The sequence below is a fragment of the Parathielavia appendiculata genome, assembly GCF_033297405.1.
Source record: "Parathielavia appendiculata strain CBS 731.68 unplaced genomic scaffold N657scaffold_8, whole genome shotgun sequence".
Lineage (NCBI taxonomy): Eukaryota > Fungi > Ascomycota > Sordariomycetes > Sordariales > Chaetomiaceae > Parathielavia > Parathielavia appendiculata.
The window spans coordinates 1,042,795-1,060,440 of NW_026944227.1; the positions used below are offsets into that span (position 1 = coordinate 1,042,795).

The 17,646-nt window shown below is 56.5% G+C and overlaps 5 protein-coding genes across 5 annotated transcripts; 2 read left to right on the forward strand and 3 right to left on the reverse strand.

Annotated features, from left to right (window-relative positions):
• Nucleotides 1–1,030: 1,030 nt before the first annotated feature.
• N657DRAFT_691340 (putative iron transferase) lies at nt 1,031–2,445 on the forward strand. Its single transcript, XM_062797100.1, has 4 exons — nt 1,031–1,207; nt 1,280–1,773; nt 1,824–2,022; nt 2,089–2,445. The coding sequence occupies exons 1-4, from the start codon at nt 1,064–1,066 to the stop codon at nt 2,401–2,403; spliced, it is 1,152 nt and encodes a 383-aa protein (XP_062646668.1). The 5' UTR covers nt 1,031–1,063; the 3' UTR covers nt 2,404–2,445.
• A 501-nt stretch (nt 2,446–2,946) lies between these two features.
• On the reverse strand, nt 2,947–4,990 carry N657DRAFT_691341 (uncharacterized protein). Its single transcript, XM_062797101.1, has 2 exons — nt 3,943–4,990; nt 2,947–3,797 (listed from the first exon to the last, which is right to left on the reverse strand). Exons 1-2 carry the CDS (start codon nt 4,825–4,827, stop codon nt 3,150–3,152), a joined length of 1,533 nt encoding a protein of 510 aa, XP_062646669.1. The 5' UTR covers nt 4,828–4,990; the 3' UTR covers nt 2,947–3,149.
• A 376-nt stretch (nt 4,991–5,366) lies between these two features.
• N657DRAFT_691342 (SPX-domain-containing protein) lies at nt 5,367–8,468 on the reverse strand. The gene is made up of 2 exons (XM_062797102.1): nt 6,044–8,468; nt 5,367–5,956 (listed from the first exon to the last, which is right to left on the reverse strand). Exons 1-2 carry the CDS (start codon nt 8,333–8,335, stop codon nt 5,861–5,863), a joined length of 2,388 nt encoding a protein of 795 aa, XP_062646670.1. The 5' UTR covers nt 8,336–8,468; the 3' UTR covers nt 5,367–5,860.
• A 413-nt stretch (nt 8,469–8,881) lies between these two features.
• Nucleotides 8,882–9,486, forward strand: N657DRAFT_484256 (uncharacterized protein). The gene has a single exon (XM_062787595.1). The coding sequence runs from the start codon at nt 9,001–9,003 to the stop codon at nt 9,334–9,336; it is 336 nt and encodes a 111-aa protein (XP_062646671.1). The 5' UTR covers nt 8,882–9,000; the 3' UTR covers nt 9,337–9,486.
• Nucleotides 9,487–9,637: 151 nt separating this feature from the next.
• Nucleotides 9,638–16,664, reverse strand: N657DRAFT_681844 (glutamate synthase; the record flags this gene model as incomplete). Its single annotated transcript, XM_062796433.1, has 8 exons — nt 9,638–9,797; nt 9,864–11,027; nt 11,092–12,558; nt 12,850–15,538; nt 15,599–16,270; nt 16,320–16,360; nt 16,415–16,468; nt 16,531–16,664. The coding sequence occupies 8 exons, from the start codon at nt 16,662–16,664 to the stop codon at nt 9,638–9,640; spliced, it is 6,381 nt and encodes a 2,126-aa protein (XP_062646672.1).
• Nucleotides 16,665–17,646: the final 982 nt, after the last annotated feature.

Sequence of the window (17,646 nt, forward strand, 5' to 3'; positions counted from 1 at the left end):
GGCAGCAGTCAATGGTGTTGTTTGCGGGAGCTCAACCGGTCTGCGAGCAAATACTGAGGCTCTCACCAGCTGCCTCAGAGACTACTTGAAACAGCGAAAGCCGGTCGCCGAAGGAAAGCGGCATGTTGGGACCTGCGAGCTTGGAACATCTTATCAATCACATCAGATAATCGCCCGGCCCAAGGCCTATCGGATTTGGCATCCTGGATGGAAGTGGGGATGAGCGAGAATTCTGCCTGGCTAGCTCGGCTAGGTAGCACATGCTACAACCGGGCTTCTTTCCAGGGTACAGCCAGCCCACCGTGTCATCTTGGTCAACTTCGCCCTGTAGCTCCATGTTGATAACCAAGAAGCGCATTGTCATTTATCAACCATGGATGTATGGAGTAGAGGCAAACGTCCAACCGAGGAATTCTGCTCCAAATCCCAATTCGGTGTGTCTTCCCGGCCGTCCGCGTCTCATCCTCGAGATGAAGTGCGCAGTGGATCCCTCCTCTCAGTTGCCGCAAAGCTTAACCAGACTTGGCTAAACTTGGCTGCACTTGGGGCCGACAAGGGTCCGACTTCAGTGCTTGGCATAAGTGAGTGGTCCGAAGTTGGTCCGACTTTCAAGTTTGTTGAACATCGCATCGTTTCAAGAGCAGCGATTTGAAAAAGAAGAGTACTGTCTGCTTTCTGTTATCTGAATAGTGATTGAGTATAAACTTGGAAAATGAGGGGGGGAGGGATGGGCGAGCAAAGGGCGACTGTGGGCAGATCGGCATCATCAATTGGGGTGCCCAGGTCTCGAATTTTGATGAATGGGCACTTCCGAGATTTGGCACCAGTTGGGCATGAAAAGCGCGATTTTATTCCGACACATGGATCAGTCGAGTGCAACAAGCCGGGGTAATGACAACCCCCCCCCACATCATGCCCTTGGTATCTGATCGGCAGATTTTGTATCGCCCGATCAGATAATCACTTCCATCCCCCCCCCCCCTTTTCTCTACCACACAAACTCCCACGGTCCCAAACCTCCGCTCAGAACCCGACACAAGTCACGGAGACAACGGAGCCCAGAATGCCCGACGTATTCTCCGTGCCAATCTTCCTCGTCACCTTCCGCGAGGCCCTCGAGACGGTCATCATCGTCTCCGTCCTGCTCGCCTTCCTCAAGCAGACCCTCGACCATGACAAGACGCTTCACAAGCGGTTGGTGTGCCAGGTAAATCTTCCTCCTCTATTCCACACATTATCGTCCCCAGTCACAACTAACCAGACATTACCATATGTGCAGGTCTGGCTCGGCATCTTCCTAGGCCTGCTCATCACGCTCGTCATTGCCGCCGCCCTCATCGCCGTCTTCTACACGGCCGGCGCCAACAAGTGGGAGGCGTCCGAGCTGCGGTTTGAGGGCGCCTTCTGCCTAATTGCGTGCATCATCATCAGCGTCGTTGGGGCCGCGCTGCTGAGGATGGGCAGCATGCGGGATAAGTGGCAGGAGAAGTTGGGGGGGGTCATGGACAGGCGGGCTGTAGTAGCTACAGCGGCAGAAGACAATGCGAAGAAGGGAATCGAAAGGGGGAGGGTGACGGCGATGGCTGATGCGGTCAAGAAGTGGATGGAGAGGTATACCATGTTTGCGCTGCCCTTTGTGACGGTGCTGAGGGAGGGCATTGAGGCCGTCGTGTTTATTGCCGGCGTGACGTTCTCGGCTCCGGCCACTGCAGTGCCGTTGGCCGTGGTGGTTGGCCTGGCGGCTGGGGCGGTGGTTGGGTATGGGCTGTATAAGTGAGTGTCTCACTAGAAGGGATAAGGGACGGAGGGTGCTGACTGTCCAGGGGTGGATCAACCACGAAGCTGCAAGTCTTCCTGGTCATCTCGACCTGCTTACTTTACCTCGTCGCTGCCGGCCTCTTCTCGCGGGCTGTGTGGTCCTTTGAGCAGGACGCCTGGCAGGTGCTGATAGGGGGCGATGCCGCCGAACTCGGCGAGGGCCCCGGGTCATATGATATTGACCGGTCGGTATGGCATGTCAACGTGAGTGTCATGTTGCTTGACCTTAACTACCTACGTAAAGTGCTCGGACTAACTGATGGTGCACAGTGCTGCAGCCCGACATACAACGGCGGCAGCGGTTGGGGCTTCTTCAACGCCATTCTCGGCTGGACCAACTCGGCAACCTACGGATCCGTCATCTCGTACAATCTGTACTGGCTCTGCGTCATTGTCTCGTTCCTCGTTATGAGGTACCGCGAGGTGACGGGTCACTGGCCATTGGTGAAGTCCAAGGACTCTCATCTGTCGAGAGCAGCCCTGGAGGCGGAGGACCAGACCAGTGAGAAGTCTGTGAGTCGAGGGTCCGAGAAGCCTGGAGAAAAGACGGTGCCGAGAGAGGAGGTTACCATGGCTGCGGTTTGACAGCGGAAGTCTGCCGTGAGAATATGGAAGCTTACAAGTGATGATATATGAGCATTCGACTTGAGCTGTCTCATGTTGCCACTTCACTCAACGTGAAGACGTGCGCTCCGCGCCCTACCTTATCCAGTGCTGTATCCTCGACGGCCTTACGCAGCAGCACTCCAGGATAACGCGTCCGTGGTTCCAACTGGTGACCAGCACATGACTGTCACGCCTTTCCAGTGACTAGACCGCACTATATGTATTAGGTCTACGGCTCTCCCGTCAATGCCGCTACCGCAAGGCCATTGCTTTGGCCAAGAGGTAGGGGCGTAAGGTGGGCGAAAACCTCCGCAGCGGCCGGCATCAATCCTCTAAGCTCTGAAGTTGGTAGTCGGGTTCGAACCCCCTTTCGGTCACCCCAGGGCCTCTTTGCACGCCATTCCCCCAGGCCCTTCCCCCTATTTGACGAAGCAAAACTCTACCAGGGGTTCTCTTAGCCATCAGCCTCCACAAAGGGCTCGGGGTGAGTTTTTCTTTTTTTTTTTTTGACCTTTTTTTCCCCAGTGTTTTTCTACACGTACTTTGCACGGCCCTCGTCATTTCCGCCAGCGTTCTTTCTCTTTCCAACAGCTGCCCTCGTATTGACGTTGTCCCTCGTTCACCGACGCGTCACACGTCTCATACATTCCCAACATCACTATCCTTCATTTTGAAGTTGCACTTCCCCCACCAACACCCCATTGCTCCCATGACCATCCCCACAATCAATATATCAACCCATTACTAGAACTCATGATAGGCCACCTCCCAAACTCAACCCCCCTAACGTCCTCCTTCTCCTCCGCCGTCCAGTCCCACTCCGAAGCCGTAAACAGCGCCCGCGCCATGCGATCCACCGCCAACGTGCCCTCGTACCGCAGCCTCTGGTCCGTCGCCATGCCCCGCGTGAACCGGAAAACCTTCCTCGCCTCCTCGTTCCTGTTCCCCTGTTCCCGCTCGCACTCGCCAGCTTCGGCTTCGTAAACCCACGACGTCGCCTCCCGGTCCTTGATCCACGCCTGCCGCGACACGGCCACGACGCCCGCCGCCAGCATGGCCTGCACGAACTCGAGCACGGGCAGCACGCGCGTGCGCAGGCCGCAGTTGGTGTGATGCTTGTCGACCTGGTAAGCGGGGACCTGTTTGAGGGTCGCGAGGACGTGGCCGATGTCGGTCGTCGCGAAGTCGTGGCTGGCATTCACCGAGCGTGGGTGGGAATCGGAGGAGGAGGAGGAGGAGGAGAAATCGGTCAGGAACAGCAGGCCCCGACTCGTCAGGAACTTGACCATCTCACCCAGCTGGTACGAGTCGCAGCTTGCCGAAGACTCGTAGCCCAGCTTGCACTGGCGGGTGCGGGAGGTGTAGAGGGAGAGCTACCAAGAATGTCAGCTGTGAATTTCCAATTCCGGAAATGCCTTGAAGGGTTTCAGGAGCAAACTGCGTTGTCTCGGGATCAGGACAGCTCCTGAGACAGCCATAGAGGGGTATAAACAGTCCACAAAGGAAATTGTTGCCTACGAAGTGCCGCTGGATGGAGGCGATGGTGCGGAAGATGCATTCACGGCGGTAGTGCAGTTCGGTTTCGAGGCCGTCGGGGAGGTCCCACCACGCCGCTGTCATGTTGTTGTTCTTGCTCTCGTCCGCGCCGTCGAAGGATGCACTCCATCGCCGCGAGCCGTACATAATCAGCTCGCGTGTGGCGGCCTGCATCTTGAGCGGCTGGTCCAGCAACCAGAAGACGAGGATCTTTTGCCGCAACGTCTCTTCGGCTGCCCTGCTGAGAGCCCGGCCATCTTCCCGTAAGAGGGTTTGCGTGGCGGGCCATTTGTACTTCAAAGCGGCCAGGTACCTGGAGATGGTGGCCGTGCAGGCAAAACGGTCGGCGAGCACGGCCAGGACTGCCAGGGATTGTGTCGACATAGGCTTCGCGGTGGACTGCTTCCTATGCAGAATGCGCATGAGGTCTTCAAAAGCAGCGTCCTGGCCTGCTGACTGGGTTGCCTCATCATCCTCGTGGATCTTCACCACGGGGAGGTCCGAGGCCTTCGCCTCCGATGGCTTCACGCTTTGAAGCGACAGCCTCTGCAAGGCATCTTCAATTGATCGGGCTTCGGCAAACCGCGTGTCACTGAGCAGGTTGTCAAAGTATCTCGAGTTCTGCTTCAGTACGGCGAGCTGGACTCTGTATCCGACTCGGGTTCTGGCTTTCAGCACCAGAGGCTCTGTCTTCTGGGCCGGCCTGGGTCTTGCAGAATTTGTTGCTGCCTTGAGGGTCTTCTTTGATGTGTCAAAGGTCACATCTAGCAGAATGTCACCGTCTGGCGCAATGTCGACAACTGGAAAGCCAAGATCGAGGGCAGGATCTGGCGAAGCGCCATCTTGGCCTCCTTCCGAGTCGCCCATTCTCAAGAAGAGTCATGCAGACTGGACCAGTGCCCACAACTCGGAACCACGGAATGCTGCAAAGTGACTCAGACAACTTATGGTGTGAGGGCCAAAAGTAGCGCTATTCCCACGGCCGGTCGGGTACAGCTATTGTACTGTAAACATTTTCCATGATGTTGACTTAAAGTTGAGGCCGGGCTCCGCCAATAGCTCCGGTCGAAACCTTACGCACCAATGACGTCGAGGTTGCTACGTTGTTTTAAAGAGCTCACCGAGCTGCTCACTCATACTTAACCCTGAGGGTTATGTATGTGACTCGGTTGATTGCGTGTCTGACTTTAAAATGTGAAAAGGGACAGTCTCCCTAAACAAAATTTGGCATGCTACTACATAAGAATCCCAAAGCCGTGGTGGTTTCCCATACATGCAGTAGGGTACGGTGGCGGGCAGTCCGCATCTCCATCCCATGAACCATCCCACGCGAGTGATTTCTTAGACTGAAGCCCTGTGAGCGGGATCTAAACACAGCAGCATTAACAGAAACAGTTGAAGGCCATCCTCAAGCTAATCTTATCTCGTATCCACTTTATACACCTCGGAGCGAGACGCGGCATGATCAGCGTGATTGTTCCTCAATACAGTTTCCGGAGGTCTTCATCGGTTATCCTGAGCAGTCCCGCCGGAGAAAGGCCATACATTATCTGAGTGTGAGCGACAGAAAAGGCGATAGCACACAGGCCGAGATGCCAGCTATTAACTTTAGATGGGAGGGTAGCTGTGGCTAAGCCCAGACCTCTTGTATAGTTGTTTCATACATGTTGAAGATGCCATCACAACCATGCCAATGCTTATACTCACGTACCATACATCGAAGCCTTGAGACGACTTCCGTCCTGACCCACTTTTTGGAATCCAACCCATCACCCACATTACACGCTTACACGTCTCGTATATACTGTGGTTCTCCGCTGCTAATATCCAACTTCCACCGCTTCTCCCACTTATATACCTTATGCAAACAAACCACCGACACATCATCTCCAGCACCACCTCATATCCGCAGCTCCTTCATCTTCCCAATCACAGTTCCATTCAATCCAACACCTGAGCTCCCATTCCGTCCATCATGGCCAAACGCCTTCTGATACTACAATCCAGTTAGCGCACAGCACCCTTAGTAATGCGACACCAAGAAAGGGAGAGGAGAGACATATGAAGAAGAGTCCAAACCTACCGCAAAACCAAAATTCACCACCAGCGCCACCCCCAACGCAGCACTAACCACAAGGGGCCCCGCCAAGAAGTCAAAGTCCTTGCCGCTCCGCTGCACAATCATCTCCCTCCTCTTGACAACGACAAAGTAACTCCACGCGCCGGCAAATATCGCCACACCAATGAACACGGCGCCCATGGCCTGTGCGAGGACATTCCCGCTCCCGCCGCCGGCTGAGTACAGGCTCACGGCTAGGCCGCCCAGCAGCACGCAAATGTGTTGCCACTTCAGGAAAGTGCGCTCGTTGGCGAGCCACACTTTCGGCTCGATCTGCAGCGGCCCGGCGTTCTTGAGCCACTCGGTCGGCTCGACGACGCCTGGCGGCAGGGGCGCGGAATCCTGTTGTTGGCGCTGGCGGGCCTCGCGCGCCTGCTTCGCAAGAGAGTACTTAGACAATGAAAAACCCGGGAAGACGGAGGATAGCGTGCCGTAGTTGAGGGTCGACCGCTCGGCGCCGTCGACAGTTTGGGGTTCCGGCGAGAGGGCGCCGAACGCGCTGCTGCTTGGTTCGCCTGCCTCGTCACCTGCTGGCGGGCGGCTGGTGGCTGATTTGGGAGTTTGCCCGGCAGTGTCGGCGGCGAGGCGGTCCGCGAGGTAGGACTTTGCGACGGGCGAGCTGCGCGATGGCTTGTACGAGCCAAGTTTAGTGCCCAGCAAGCTGCCGACGACTTGCTCGTTTTCAGCACGCTGGGCGCGGCGGGATTCTTCTTCCTCAAAGGCGACCTGCGGGTCCTTGCGGATGTCGGTGTCGAGGTCGGAGAGCCAGAAAGGCAGGCGGTTGACGTAGTCTTCGAACAGCGAGGCCGTGCCATGCACGAACTTGGAGAAGCGCGGGCAGGGGTGGACGAGGTGGGACCCCATCAGGTCTTGGATCCAGGAGGGGCGCTTGCCGCGGTTGATGTCCTCCTTCAGCTTGATCTCGAGGACGGCGTAGGGGAAGCGCGAGACTTCGCTCTGGTTGATGTTGTTGAAGGGGTACGTCATGTTGCTGTTGTCGATGTCAACGCGGTGCCACTCATTGGGGTCGCGGCAGGGCCGGTCGCGGTCCAGCGTGTCCTCGCGGATGAAGGCGATGTCGGTGTCGATAGAGATGCGCACACGATCGTCGCCCGGCTTCTGGAAGGCTGACCGCTTGTAGTTGGCTCTCACCACCGGCTCAAGCTTGTTCCCGCGGACAAATTGCTGGATGGCGTCTGCCGTAGACCGAAACTGGTCCACATCCTCAGGTTTCTGTCCCTGCCTCTCCATCTTCTGCACCGACTTCTCCATGCTGTAGTCGCCTTCAAGGAATGCCTTGATGTACTTCTCCTTGATGACAAACTTGCGCTCTTCACTGCTGCCGTTTTCGTGCAGGATCTTTTGCTCGAGGAAGATTTCCGGCCGTGAGCTCAGCTGGCCGTACCAGCGCAACCGCAGCGAGGATGCCTCCATCTCCCTTTCGACTTTCTTCGAGTAGAGGTCAAATGTGGAGTTGTCAAAGTACAGCGACGTGATTGTCGGGTCCTGTTGGCCATCCACTTCCTTCGCTGACTGCTCGCTGTACACAAGAGCCGGCAGACGACGGAGAATGTACGTCTTAACCTCGAGCAGGTTGTCCTGGTGCACCCAAAACTTGTGGGCGGTGTACTTCTCGCCGTTGTGTGTCTCGGGTTGGCTGTCGGGGTCGACGGGATAGGCATCCCCGGCGCCGGGTTCCTCCAAGTGCTGGCGGATGGCAAAGTACATGAGGGACAGCTTGTTCAGCAAGGGCGAGTAGGCCTGCTCTGAGTTGAAGGGCCGCTTGGACAGGCTGAGCATCATCATGGGGCGGATCTTGTACCGGTTGCCACGCTTCCGGTCGTGCTTCTTGACGATCTTGAGGAAGCCCGTGTAGTTCAGGTTGCTGTACTTCTGCAGCTCCTTGACCTCGTTGGTGATGGTGTCGAGCTCGGTCTCGAGGTCCTTGAGCTGCTGGGTATCGGCAGCGGCCATCGGCTTGCCCTCGTCGGCGGCGGGGAACTCCCTGAGTTTCTCAAAAGCGCCGTCGACGCGGCGGCGCAGGTCCTCGACTTTTTCTACCTGGAACTGCGCGACCTTCTCGAGCTGCACATTGAAGATCTCGTCGCAGAAGCGGTTCTCGTCATCTTCGGTCCATGGTTCGTCGTCGTCATCCGGCTTATCCTCGCGCAAGAGGCTTTTGAGCTTCGCATAGTCGATGTATTTGTCCTGCCATGGTTCGTAGACCGATTTCCGGAGTGTTTTGCCGAAGCGCATGGCCGAGTAGAGCAACTTCTCAATGCTGAGAGTATCGAAAACCGATCAAAAGTATAATAATTCAATGCGTGCAACAGAAAATGAGGGGATGCTATAGTACATAGAGGGGACGTTGTTGACAAGGAAACAGCACGACGGGGAGAATCAGACGCAGCTCTGTCTCGGTCACTTCACGTCAACCAACTGCCCCCCACCAGAAAGCACGGATCCCGGAAGCAGGACCCCACAGTGCATGTGACCCACTCTGTCTCATAATTTGGAGAGTACTTTGATCATCCAACTACTGCAGTATTATTTGGGCCCAGTATCAGCTGAACCACCGGGTATCGTGATTACCTCTACTCTCAGATTTCTGTACCTTCACATCAAGGCAGTATTGAGTGTTTGTGCTTGTGAAATACTGTCCAGTACCGGGGGAGAGGCGCATTCATCACGAAGTATCCCACTACCGTCCGAGAGCCAGTCCTTACCGACTCACCGAGAGACTGGTCTGCTGCCATTGACCAATCGATGCACCACGTGCTTGGCAGCAATCAAGCTTTCAGCTGCTGTGGAGGGCTCAAGAGCCTCAACTCGAACCTCGCCCAAGACAAATGTCGACCCGGAAGACAAGCGACCGTTGAAGTCAGAACGAGAAGAATGACTTTGTGGTTTTCATCACCAAAATGGGTTGTCTGTTATTTTACCTCCCTTTCTTAAGCTTTTCCTTTCTTACACGTCAAGAAGAGGGGGAAAGGGAAGAAAAGTCAACAAGAAATCAGGAAGAAAAGTCAAGAAAAGTAAAAAAAAATCAAAAAAGTCAAAAAGTCACACTGAAAGCTATATATAACATTCCGCTGTTCCGGGGTAGGTTGCCGAGGCTCCTCGACATATATATCTTGAACCATACCACACACCTGAAGAGATCAACAGTCAGTCGGGCGTCCAGTCCAGCTTTTGAAGAAGCAAAGTCACATTCCTTGTACGACGTCTCCTATTTACCAGACTCTCATTCAGTTTAGGGAAGGAAGACACTTAGTGACATAAACAATCAACAAGCGCCTTACATATCCCTTTCCAGTGTGAAATCACACCAGGACTGTCAACCAACACCGTCCAGGTCTTAAAGTCGCTTTCACACTCATTCTATGCCTCACCGACTGAGAAAAAAGCAGATGATGCTCCGTATGCGGAAATGGTATCAAAATCATTCTAGGAAAAAAATAAGCAATGCTAGAACCAGTGTCCATGCTATAATGAAAACAGCCAATATCGTTGACCCCATATCTCATTTTCCCCATCCCTGAGAGATACTCCTCTTCCTCAAGCAGCAACTGGCTCTACCGGCGCCGCCGGAGCCGCGGCAGCAGCAAAGACCTCCCCGGCGGTGCGCTTGACAATACCGCCGGTAACAGGCAGGTTGGTACACTTCTCGAGGTAGAGATCCACCTCGCGCGCAGCCTGGCGACCTTCGTTGATGCCCCTGAGAAACAGACAGTCAGCATCCACGTAATACAATCACCTCCACCGAAAGAACGGCGCAACTTACCAAACAATCAACGACTGTCCCCTGCGGCAGTCACCCGCGGCAAAGATGCCCTCGACATTCGTCGCATAATGCCCAGGCGCTGTCTTGACATTCTTGCGCGCGTCCTTCTCGATCTCGTCGCCCAGCACGCGGCCCTCGGGGCCCAGGAAACCCATCGACAGCAGCACCAGATCGGCGGGGAAGAACTGCTCCGAGCCCTCAATTTTCTTCATGTCCCAGCCGCCCGAGGCCGACCGGGTCCACTCGACACGCACGGTGTTGATGCCCTTGACCTTGCCCGCGCCGTCGTCGACAAACGACTCGGACATGATGCAGTACTCACGCGGGTCCTTGCCCATGTGTTGCCGCACCTCGGTGTGACCGTAGTCTACCCGGTAGATGCGCGGCCACTGCGGCCACGGGTTATCGCGCGCCCGCTCCGGCGGCGGCTGCGGGAGCAGTTCAAAGTTGATGACCGACTTGGCCCCGTGCCGCACCGACGTGCCGATGCAGTCGTTGCCGGTATCGCCACCGCCAATGACGACCACGTGCTTGTCCTTGGCCGAGATGTACGACCCATCGGCCAGCTCCGAATCGAGGAGCGACTTGGTGTTCTTGTGCAGGAACTCCATGGCGAAGTGGATGCCCTCGAGGTTCCGGCCCGGAATGGGAAGGTCACGGGCAACGGTGGCGCCTGTCGCGATGATGACGGCGTCGTTCTCAGCCTTAAGATCCATAAGCTTAATGTCCTCGCCAATGGCGACGCCCGTCTTGAACTGAATGCCCTCGGCCGCCATGAAGTCGGTCCGACGCTTTACGATACGTTTGTCGAGCTTCATGTTGGGGATACCATACATGAGCAGACCGCCGAGACGGTCGGCACGCTCATAGACGGTGACAAGGTGGCCGGCCTTGTTCAACTGGTCTGCGGCCGCCAGACCAGCAGGGCCAGAGCCGATGACGGCAACCTTCTTACCGGTGCGCACCTTGGGCGGAGTAGGGACCATCCAGCCCATCTCGAAACCACGGTCAATGATGGCGCATTCGATCGACTTGATACCAACAGGGTCCTCGTTGATGCCAAGCACGCAGGCACCCTCGCAAGGAGCAGGGCAGACACGGCCAGTGAACTCGGGGAAGTTGTTGGTCATTAGCAGGCGATTCAGAGCGTCGCGCCACTGATTCCTACAAACAATGTCAGCGGTGAATATCCTATTCCCGGCGTGTCGGGAGGGTCTCGTAAACCTACTGGAAGACCAGTTCGTTCCACTTGGGGATGATGTTCGAGATGGGGCAGCCGCTGTCCGACTGGCAGAAGGGAACACCGCAGTCCATGCAACGAGCAGACTGATACTTAAGCTCGTCCTCGTCCAGCCTCTGAGACAGCTCGGCCCAGTCCTTGGTCCGCGTCTTCGCGTTGCGGTATTTCTCGGACCGCCTGTGGTACTTCATGAAACCACGAGTCTTGTCCAAAACGAGAGCCTTCTTCTTGTCGGCGGCGTCATCCCGAACACTTTCCTCAATGTCCTGAAGCTTGGTGCTCTTCTCCTTCTCCTCCTTCTTGGGAGCAAGGCCGGAGACGATGGGAACATTGTACTCTGCCCGCTTGGCCTCGGCCGCCTTGGCAGCCTCCTCTTGGAGGACTCGCTTGTAGTCGACAGGGAGGACCTTGACGAACCGAGGCAGAGCACGGTTGAAGTCAACCAAGATGCGCGCAGCGAGCTCAGAGCCCGTGTAATGATGATGATCCTCAATGAGGCCACGGAGGTAGGCGACCTCCTCGGGTTCCTCCACGGGGCCAGCTTCAACCATTTCCGAGTTGAGTTTGGAGAGGAAGTCCTGCTGGACATCGAGGACATAGGCAATACCGCCAGACATACCAGCTGCAAAGTTGCGGCCGGTGCTGCCGAGAACGACGACGCGACCGCCGGTCATGTACTCGCAACCGTGATCACCAACACCCTCGACAACGGCCGTGGCACCCGAGTTACGCACAGCGAAGCGCTCCGCAGCAACGCCGCGGAAGAAGCAAGTACCGCTGGTGGCGCCGTACAAGCAGGTGTTGCCGATAAGGATGTTCTCCTCGGCCTTGAAAACCGCCGACCGCGGAGGGTAAATTATCAGACGGCCACCAGACAGACCCTTGCCGACGTAATCGTTGGCATCGCCCTCAAGTTCCAGGGTGACACCGGGCGCAAGGAAGGCACCGAAGGATTGGCCAGCAGAGCCCTTGATGTTGACATGGACGGTGTCGATCGGCAGACCGGCCTCGCCGTAGCGCTTCGAAATCTGGTACGACAGCGAAGTACCCATCGCGCGGTCAGTATTGACGATATCGCACTCGATTCGGGATGGCAGGCCCTTGTCGAGGGTCAACTCGGCCTCAGAGATCAGCTTGTTGTCCAGGCGGACGTGCAGGCGGTGGTCCTGCTTGCGGACATTGAAGGTGGCGACACCCGGGCGAAGCTTGTGGGCAGGAGTGAGGATAAGCGACAAGTCAATGGTGTTCATCTTGTTGCTCGTGATGTCCTCGCGGAGCTTGAGAACCTCGGCGTGGCCGATCATCTCATTGACAGTCCGGAAGCCGAGCCTGGCCATGATGGAGCGAAGCTCATTGGCCACATAGTAGAAGAAGTTGATGACATGCTCAGGCGTGCCAGTGAACTTCTTGCGGAGCTCAGGGTCTTGTGTGGCAATACCAACCGGGCAGGTGTTCCTGTGAAACAAGGTCAGCTATGTCGTGCCCATCACGTTGGAGGCACCATTGGCGAAAAGAGAGAGGAGAATGAGAGATAGAATGAGATGGAAAAGCAAAGAACAGGACAATAAAAGAAAGCAAAGAGAGAGGACACAGGAAAGCAAATGATATAGCGGGAGAGAAAAAGAATGATCGGAAAAACAAAGGGGGAAACGGTAGAGAGAAACGAAAGGGAAAAAAAGTTTCTTAAAAAAAAAAAGGGAGGAGAAGGAGGGGGAGGGAGAAGAGAATACGAAAGGGATCACAAACAGGTGGCATTTACGCATCATGATACAGCCCATGGCGATCAAAGGAGTCGTAGCGAAGCCCCATTCCTCAGCACCAAGCAAACAAGCGATGGCGACGTCGCGGCCCGTCCGGAGCTGGCCATCCGTCTGGACGACGACACGCCCACGAAGGTCGTTGAGCACCAGGGTCTGGTGAGTCTCAGCCAGACCCAGCTCCCACGGCAGACCGGCGTACTTGATACCCGTCCAGCGGGAGGCACCAGTACCACCGTCGTGGCCCGAAATCAGGATATGGTCGGCCTTGGCCTTGGCGACACCCGAGGCGACGATACCGACACCGGTCTCGGACACCAGCTTGACAGAGACACGCGAGCGCGGGCTCGAGCACTTGAGGTCGTAGATGAGCTGCTTCAAGTCCTCGATCGAGTAGATGTCGTGGTGCGGTGGGGGCGAGATCAACCCGACACCAGGGGTCGAATGCCGGGTGCGAGCAATCGACTTAGACACCTTGTGGCCGGGAAGCTCACCGCCCTCGCCGGGCTTAGCGCCCTGGGCCATCTTAATCTGGAGCTCGTCCGAGTCGGCCAGGTAGGCAGAAGTAACGCCGAAGCGACCGGAGGCGACCTGCTTAATGGCCGAGCGCATGGTGTCGCCGTTAGGGAGACGTTGAGAACGCTCCGGGTCTTCACCACCTTCACCGGTGTTCGACTTACCACCGAGGCGGTTCATGGCCACAGCCAGGGTGGAGTGGGATTCCATCGAAATCGAACCGTATGACATGGCGCCGGTGCAAAAGCGCCGCACAATCTCGGTCCAAGGCTCGACCTGGTCGATCGGAATGGGCGTGCACTCGTCAAATTTGAAATCAAGCATGCCGCGCAGCGTGCAGGACTTAATCTGCTCGTACTCAGACACCGAGTACGCCTCGTACGACTTGTCATTCTTGTTGCGCACCGCATCCTGGATGTTGGCAATTGACACCGGGTCGTTGACATGCGCTTCACCACCGTCACGCCAGTGGTATTCGCCTGACTCCGGAAGGCCAGGCACGGCGACGGTCGCGCGCGAAGGGAAGCCGCGCTCGTGGAAGCGGAAAGCGTCCTCTGCGATGAGCTCAAAGGTGACACCCTTGATTCGGGAGGCGGTGCCGCGGAAGCAGCGATCGACAACAGAGTCGTCAACACCGAGAGCCTCAAAAATCTGGGCACCCTTGTAACTGGCCAGGGTGGAGATACCCATCTTGCTCATGACCTTGAGGATACCGCCGTCGCACGAATGCTTGTAGTTGCGAATGAGGACATCATCCGAGAGCTTCTTCTTGATGAGCTTCTCCCGGTTGAGTTTCAGAATGCACTCCATGGCGAGGTAAGGGTTGATGGCATCCACGCCATAGCCAACAAGGACGCACATGTGATGCACTTCACGGGCCTCGGCGGTCTCGACAACCAGCGCAGCCATGGAACGCCATTTGTTGGCGACAAGGTGGTGGTGCACCATGCCGGCGGCAAGCAAGGTCGAAACAGCCACCCGGTCCTTGGAAGTATTGCGGTCAGACAGGACGATAATGCGGTCCCGTGCCTCGATGGCGGCAGTGGCCTCGTCGCAAATGTAATCGAGATGCTTGATGTAGCCCTGAATACCATCCTTCTTGGGGAAGGTGAGGTCGATGGTTTTGACAGTCCACTCGGGGTAGAGAGTCGACATGTTCTTCATGGCGTTGAACTCCTCAATGGACAGGATGGGGCTAGGCAGGAGCAGCCGGCCACACTGGGACGGATCCATCTCGAGGAGGTTGCCTTGAGGACCGACATAGCACTCCAGAGACATGACGATCGACTCGCGGATCGGGTCGATGGGCGGGTTGGTGACTTGCGCGAAGAGCTGGCGGAAGTATTCGTAGAGCAACTTGGGAGCGTCCGACAAGCACGCAAGAGGGGCATCATTGCCCATGGAACCAAGCGCCTCCTTTTCGTCCGAGGCCATTGGGGCAAGGAGCAAGCTGACCTGTTCAAAGGTATAGCCGAAAGCATGGAGCAAGGGGTCCTCCTGTAGCTTGTACTCGTCAGGCTTGGCGGCCAGAGTGATACTCTTGTTCTCAGCCACCTTATCCAAGACAGCAGGCATCGTGATCAGATTTTCATCAAGCCAGGTCCTGAAGTCATAGCGGCTCGAAACAGCAGCCTTCAGCTCGCTGTCGTCGATGATGCGACCAGCCTGCGTGTCAACGAGCAACATGCGGCCGGGCTGCAGACGGCCCTTCTGGACGATCCTCTCGGGATCGACGGGGATGGTGCCGACCTCGGAAGCGCAAATGATGCGATCATCGTCCATGACATAGAAGCGGCAGGGACGAAGGCCGTTACGGTCGAGGTTGGCGCCGCAGAAGCGGCCGTCGGCAAAAGTGAACAGAGCCGGGCCGTCCCACGGCTCCATCTGGCAGGCAGCCCACTCGTAAAATGCCGCCTTCTTGGGATCCATCAAGGTGTTGCCTTGCCAGGCCTCAGGAACCATCAGCATGACGGCTTCGGGAAGTGAGAGCACGCCATTGATGGTGAGCAATTCCAGCACATTGTCGAAAGCAGCCGAGTCGGAGCCGCCGTCCTCAACAACGGGATAGAGCATCTCGAGCTCCTCACCGAAGACGTCGGATTGCATAACACCTTCTCGGGCGCGCATCCAGTTCTTGTTGCCGCGCAGCGTGTTGATCTCACCTAACCACGGCAGTTAGCATCGAATGCGCAATCCCAGGATAATCCGGTATACCCTCTTACCATTGTGAGCCGCCCACCGCAGCGGCTGGGCACGATCCCAGGAGGGGAATGTGTTGGTGGAGAAGCGCGAGTGCACGAGCGCGAAGTGGGCCTCATAGTCGGCATTCACCAAATCATGGTAGTATTGGTAGACCTGAACCGGCGCCAACTGCCCCTTGTAGACAATGTTCTTGTTGGAGAGGGAGCAGATGTAGAACCAATTCTGAAGCCCGACAGTCTTGGTGGCCCGCTTTCGGAGAACATAGAGCTGCCTCTCAAAGAGCCTCTCATCAAACTTCTCCGGGTCTGTAGTCTCGGGAGCATTGCCCGCGCCGTAGGCAGACTGCAGGACGACAAAGGGCTGCAGAATGGTGGGTTCCCGAGAAGCAGCGGCAGGACCGAGGAGCGTCGAGTCAACAGGAGGCTCTCGCCACCCCAGAACTCTCAAGCCCAAGGACTCGGCAATATCTTCCAACTGCCGCTTGGACTCGTGCAACGTTTCCTGATCGGGCTTGAAGAACAAATTCCCCACAGCATACTGGCCCGGAGGAGGAAGCACGATGCCCTGTTCGCGCTCAAAGTTCTTGACAAAGAACTTGTGAGGAATGGACGTCATGACACCCGCACCGTCGCCATCCCTCGCGTCAGAGCCCACCGCACCGCGATGGGTCATGTTGCAAAGAAGGTTCCGCGCTACGCCGGTCAGCATATCCCCTGTCGTCCGCGGGTTGAAGGAGCCTACCATCGCTGACGATCTTATGGCTGGGCTTGCCCTTGATGTGGCTTCAAGTTGTTAGTAGCGCAACTCTCTGCTAAATTAGAAGGTCGGTCGCTTACCAAGCAAAGCCGACACCGCAAGCATCTTTCTCAAGAGACGGGTCATAAAGTCCCCTAGAGAACAAATAGTCAGTTACGACATCTTGTGAGTGGCGAGAAAGGTATCTAGCACATACTGCTTCACCGGGAGGGCGCCTGCCCAAGAATCATTGTTCTCGGTTTGGTATTCATAGGGATGGTATTGCTCCGCTTCAGCATCAAGCTGTAGTTGCCGATCATCGAAATCTTCGGGGACCTTGATGACGCCCATGCTAGGCAAGCTTGCTCAATGGATGCCTGCACGGAGGAACCGCAAAGCGCTCGAGTGTGCTTTGGCTGCTGTGATCCGAGCCTGGCACAAACAGGTGGATATCGAGGCCGTTGGGGACGACGTGACGATCTGGAGAGTCAAGAAGGTCAGCCACGGTTACTCAAGACAGATGGAGTCATAATATATCTCGGGCCGAAGTTGGATAACGATGACATGACGTGAGACCCAAGGTTCAGGAACGGAAATCCGACAAGAGCCCGCTTGACCGGCGGTTACGCAAGTCAACCAGTTCATGCGGGGAGGCAAAGGTGCGGCGGCTAGAGATCAAGCTATGAAGTACCGCCGTCGGTGGAACAGAGCGAAGCCGGAAGCACACGGCACAAGACGACATAAGCGAATCTGGGCCGTCAAAAGCCAGCCACAGCGGCAGATGCGTTGTTCCTCGTCCAAGTCGGCTGGTTAACACGGCACCGACCGAAGCGGTATCAAGTCAAGGAGGTATGAGTGGGCAGTGCAGCTTTCTCCGTTGACTTGGTCCGACGTATTCCAGGGTCCTGGGGCCTGGGTTCCCATCGGCTTGGGAAGGGTGCTGCCCACTGCTGCTGCGGCTAGCGTGCTGCAACATCGCCAAGCTCGTGGTCGCGAGGCAAGCCGCCGCTTTTGGCGATAGCTCCCGATTGCCTTGCGGGTCACACCAGGACTGTGATGCAATGGACCGCATTGCGGCCAACCAATTCCATTGTTGCCCACACACCTCCCCCCATTCGCCGCGGGATGACGACAGGTCGATCGCTGCGTCCCTTATCGCGTTGAGATGTGCGAGCGAAATCTCACTGATAAGAGGGCAAACCATCCCCGGCGACTTTGGCGCAAAGCGGTGCGCTGTTTTGCGTTGTCGATGCAGTTGCCTTGACGGATGCTTGCCTCCTAGGCCAGCAAGATGCTGACGGCAAGTCCCTCGTACGGAGGAAGGGTGAAATGA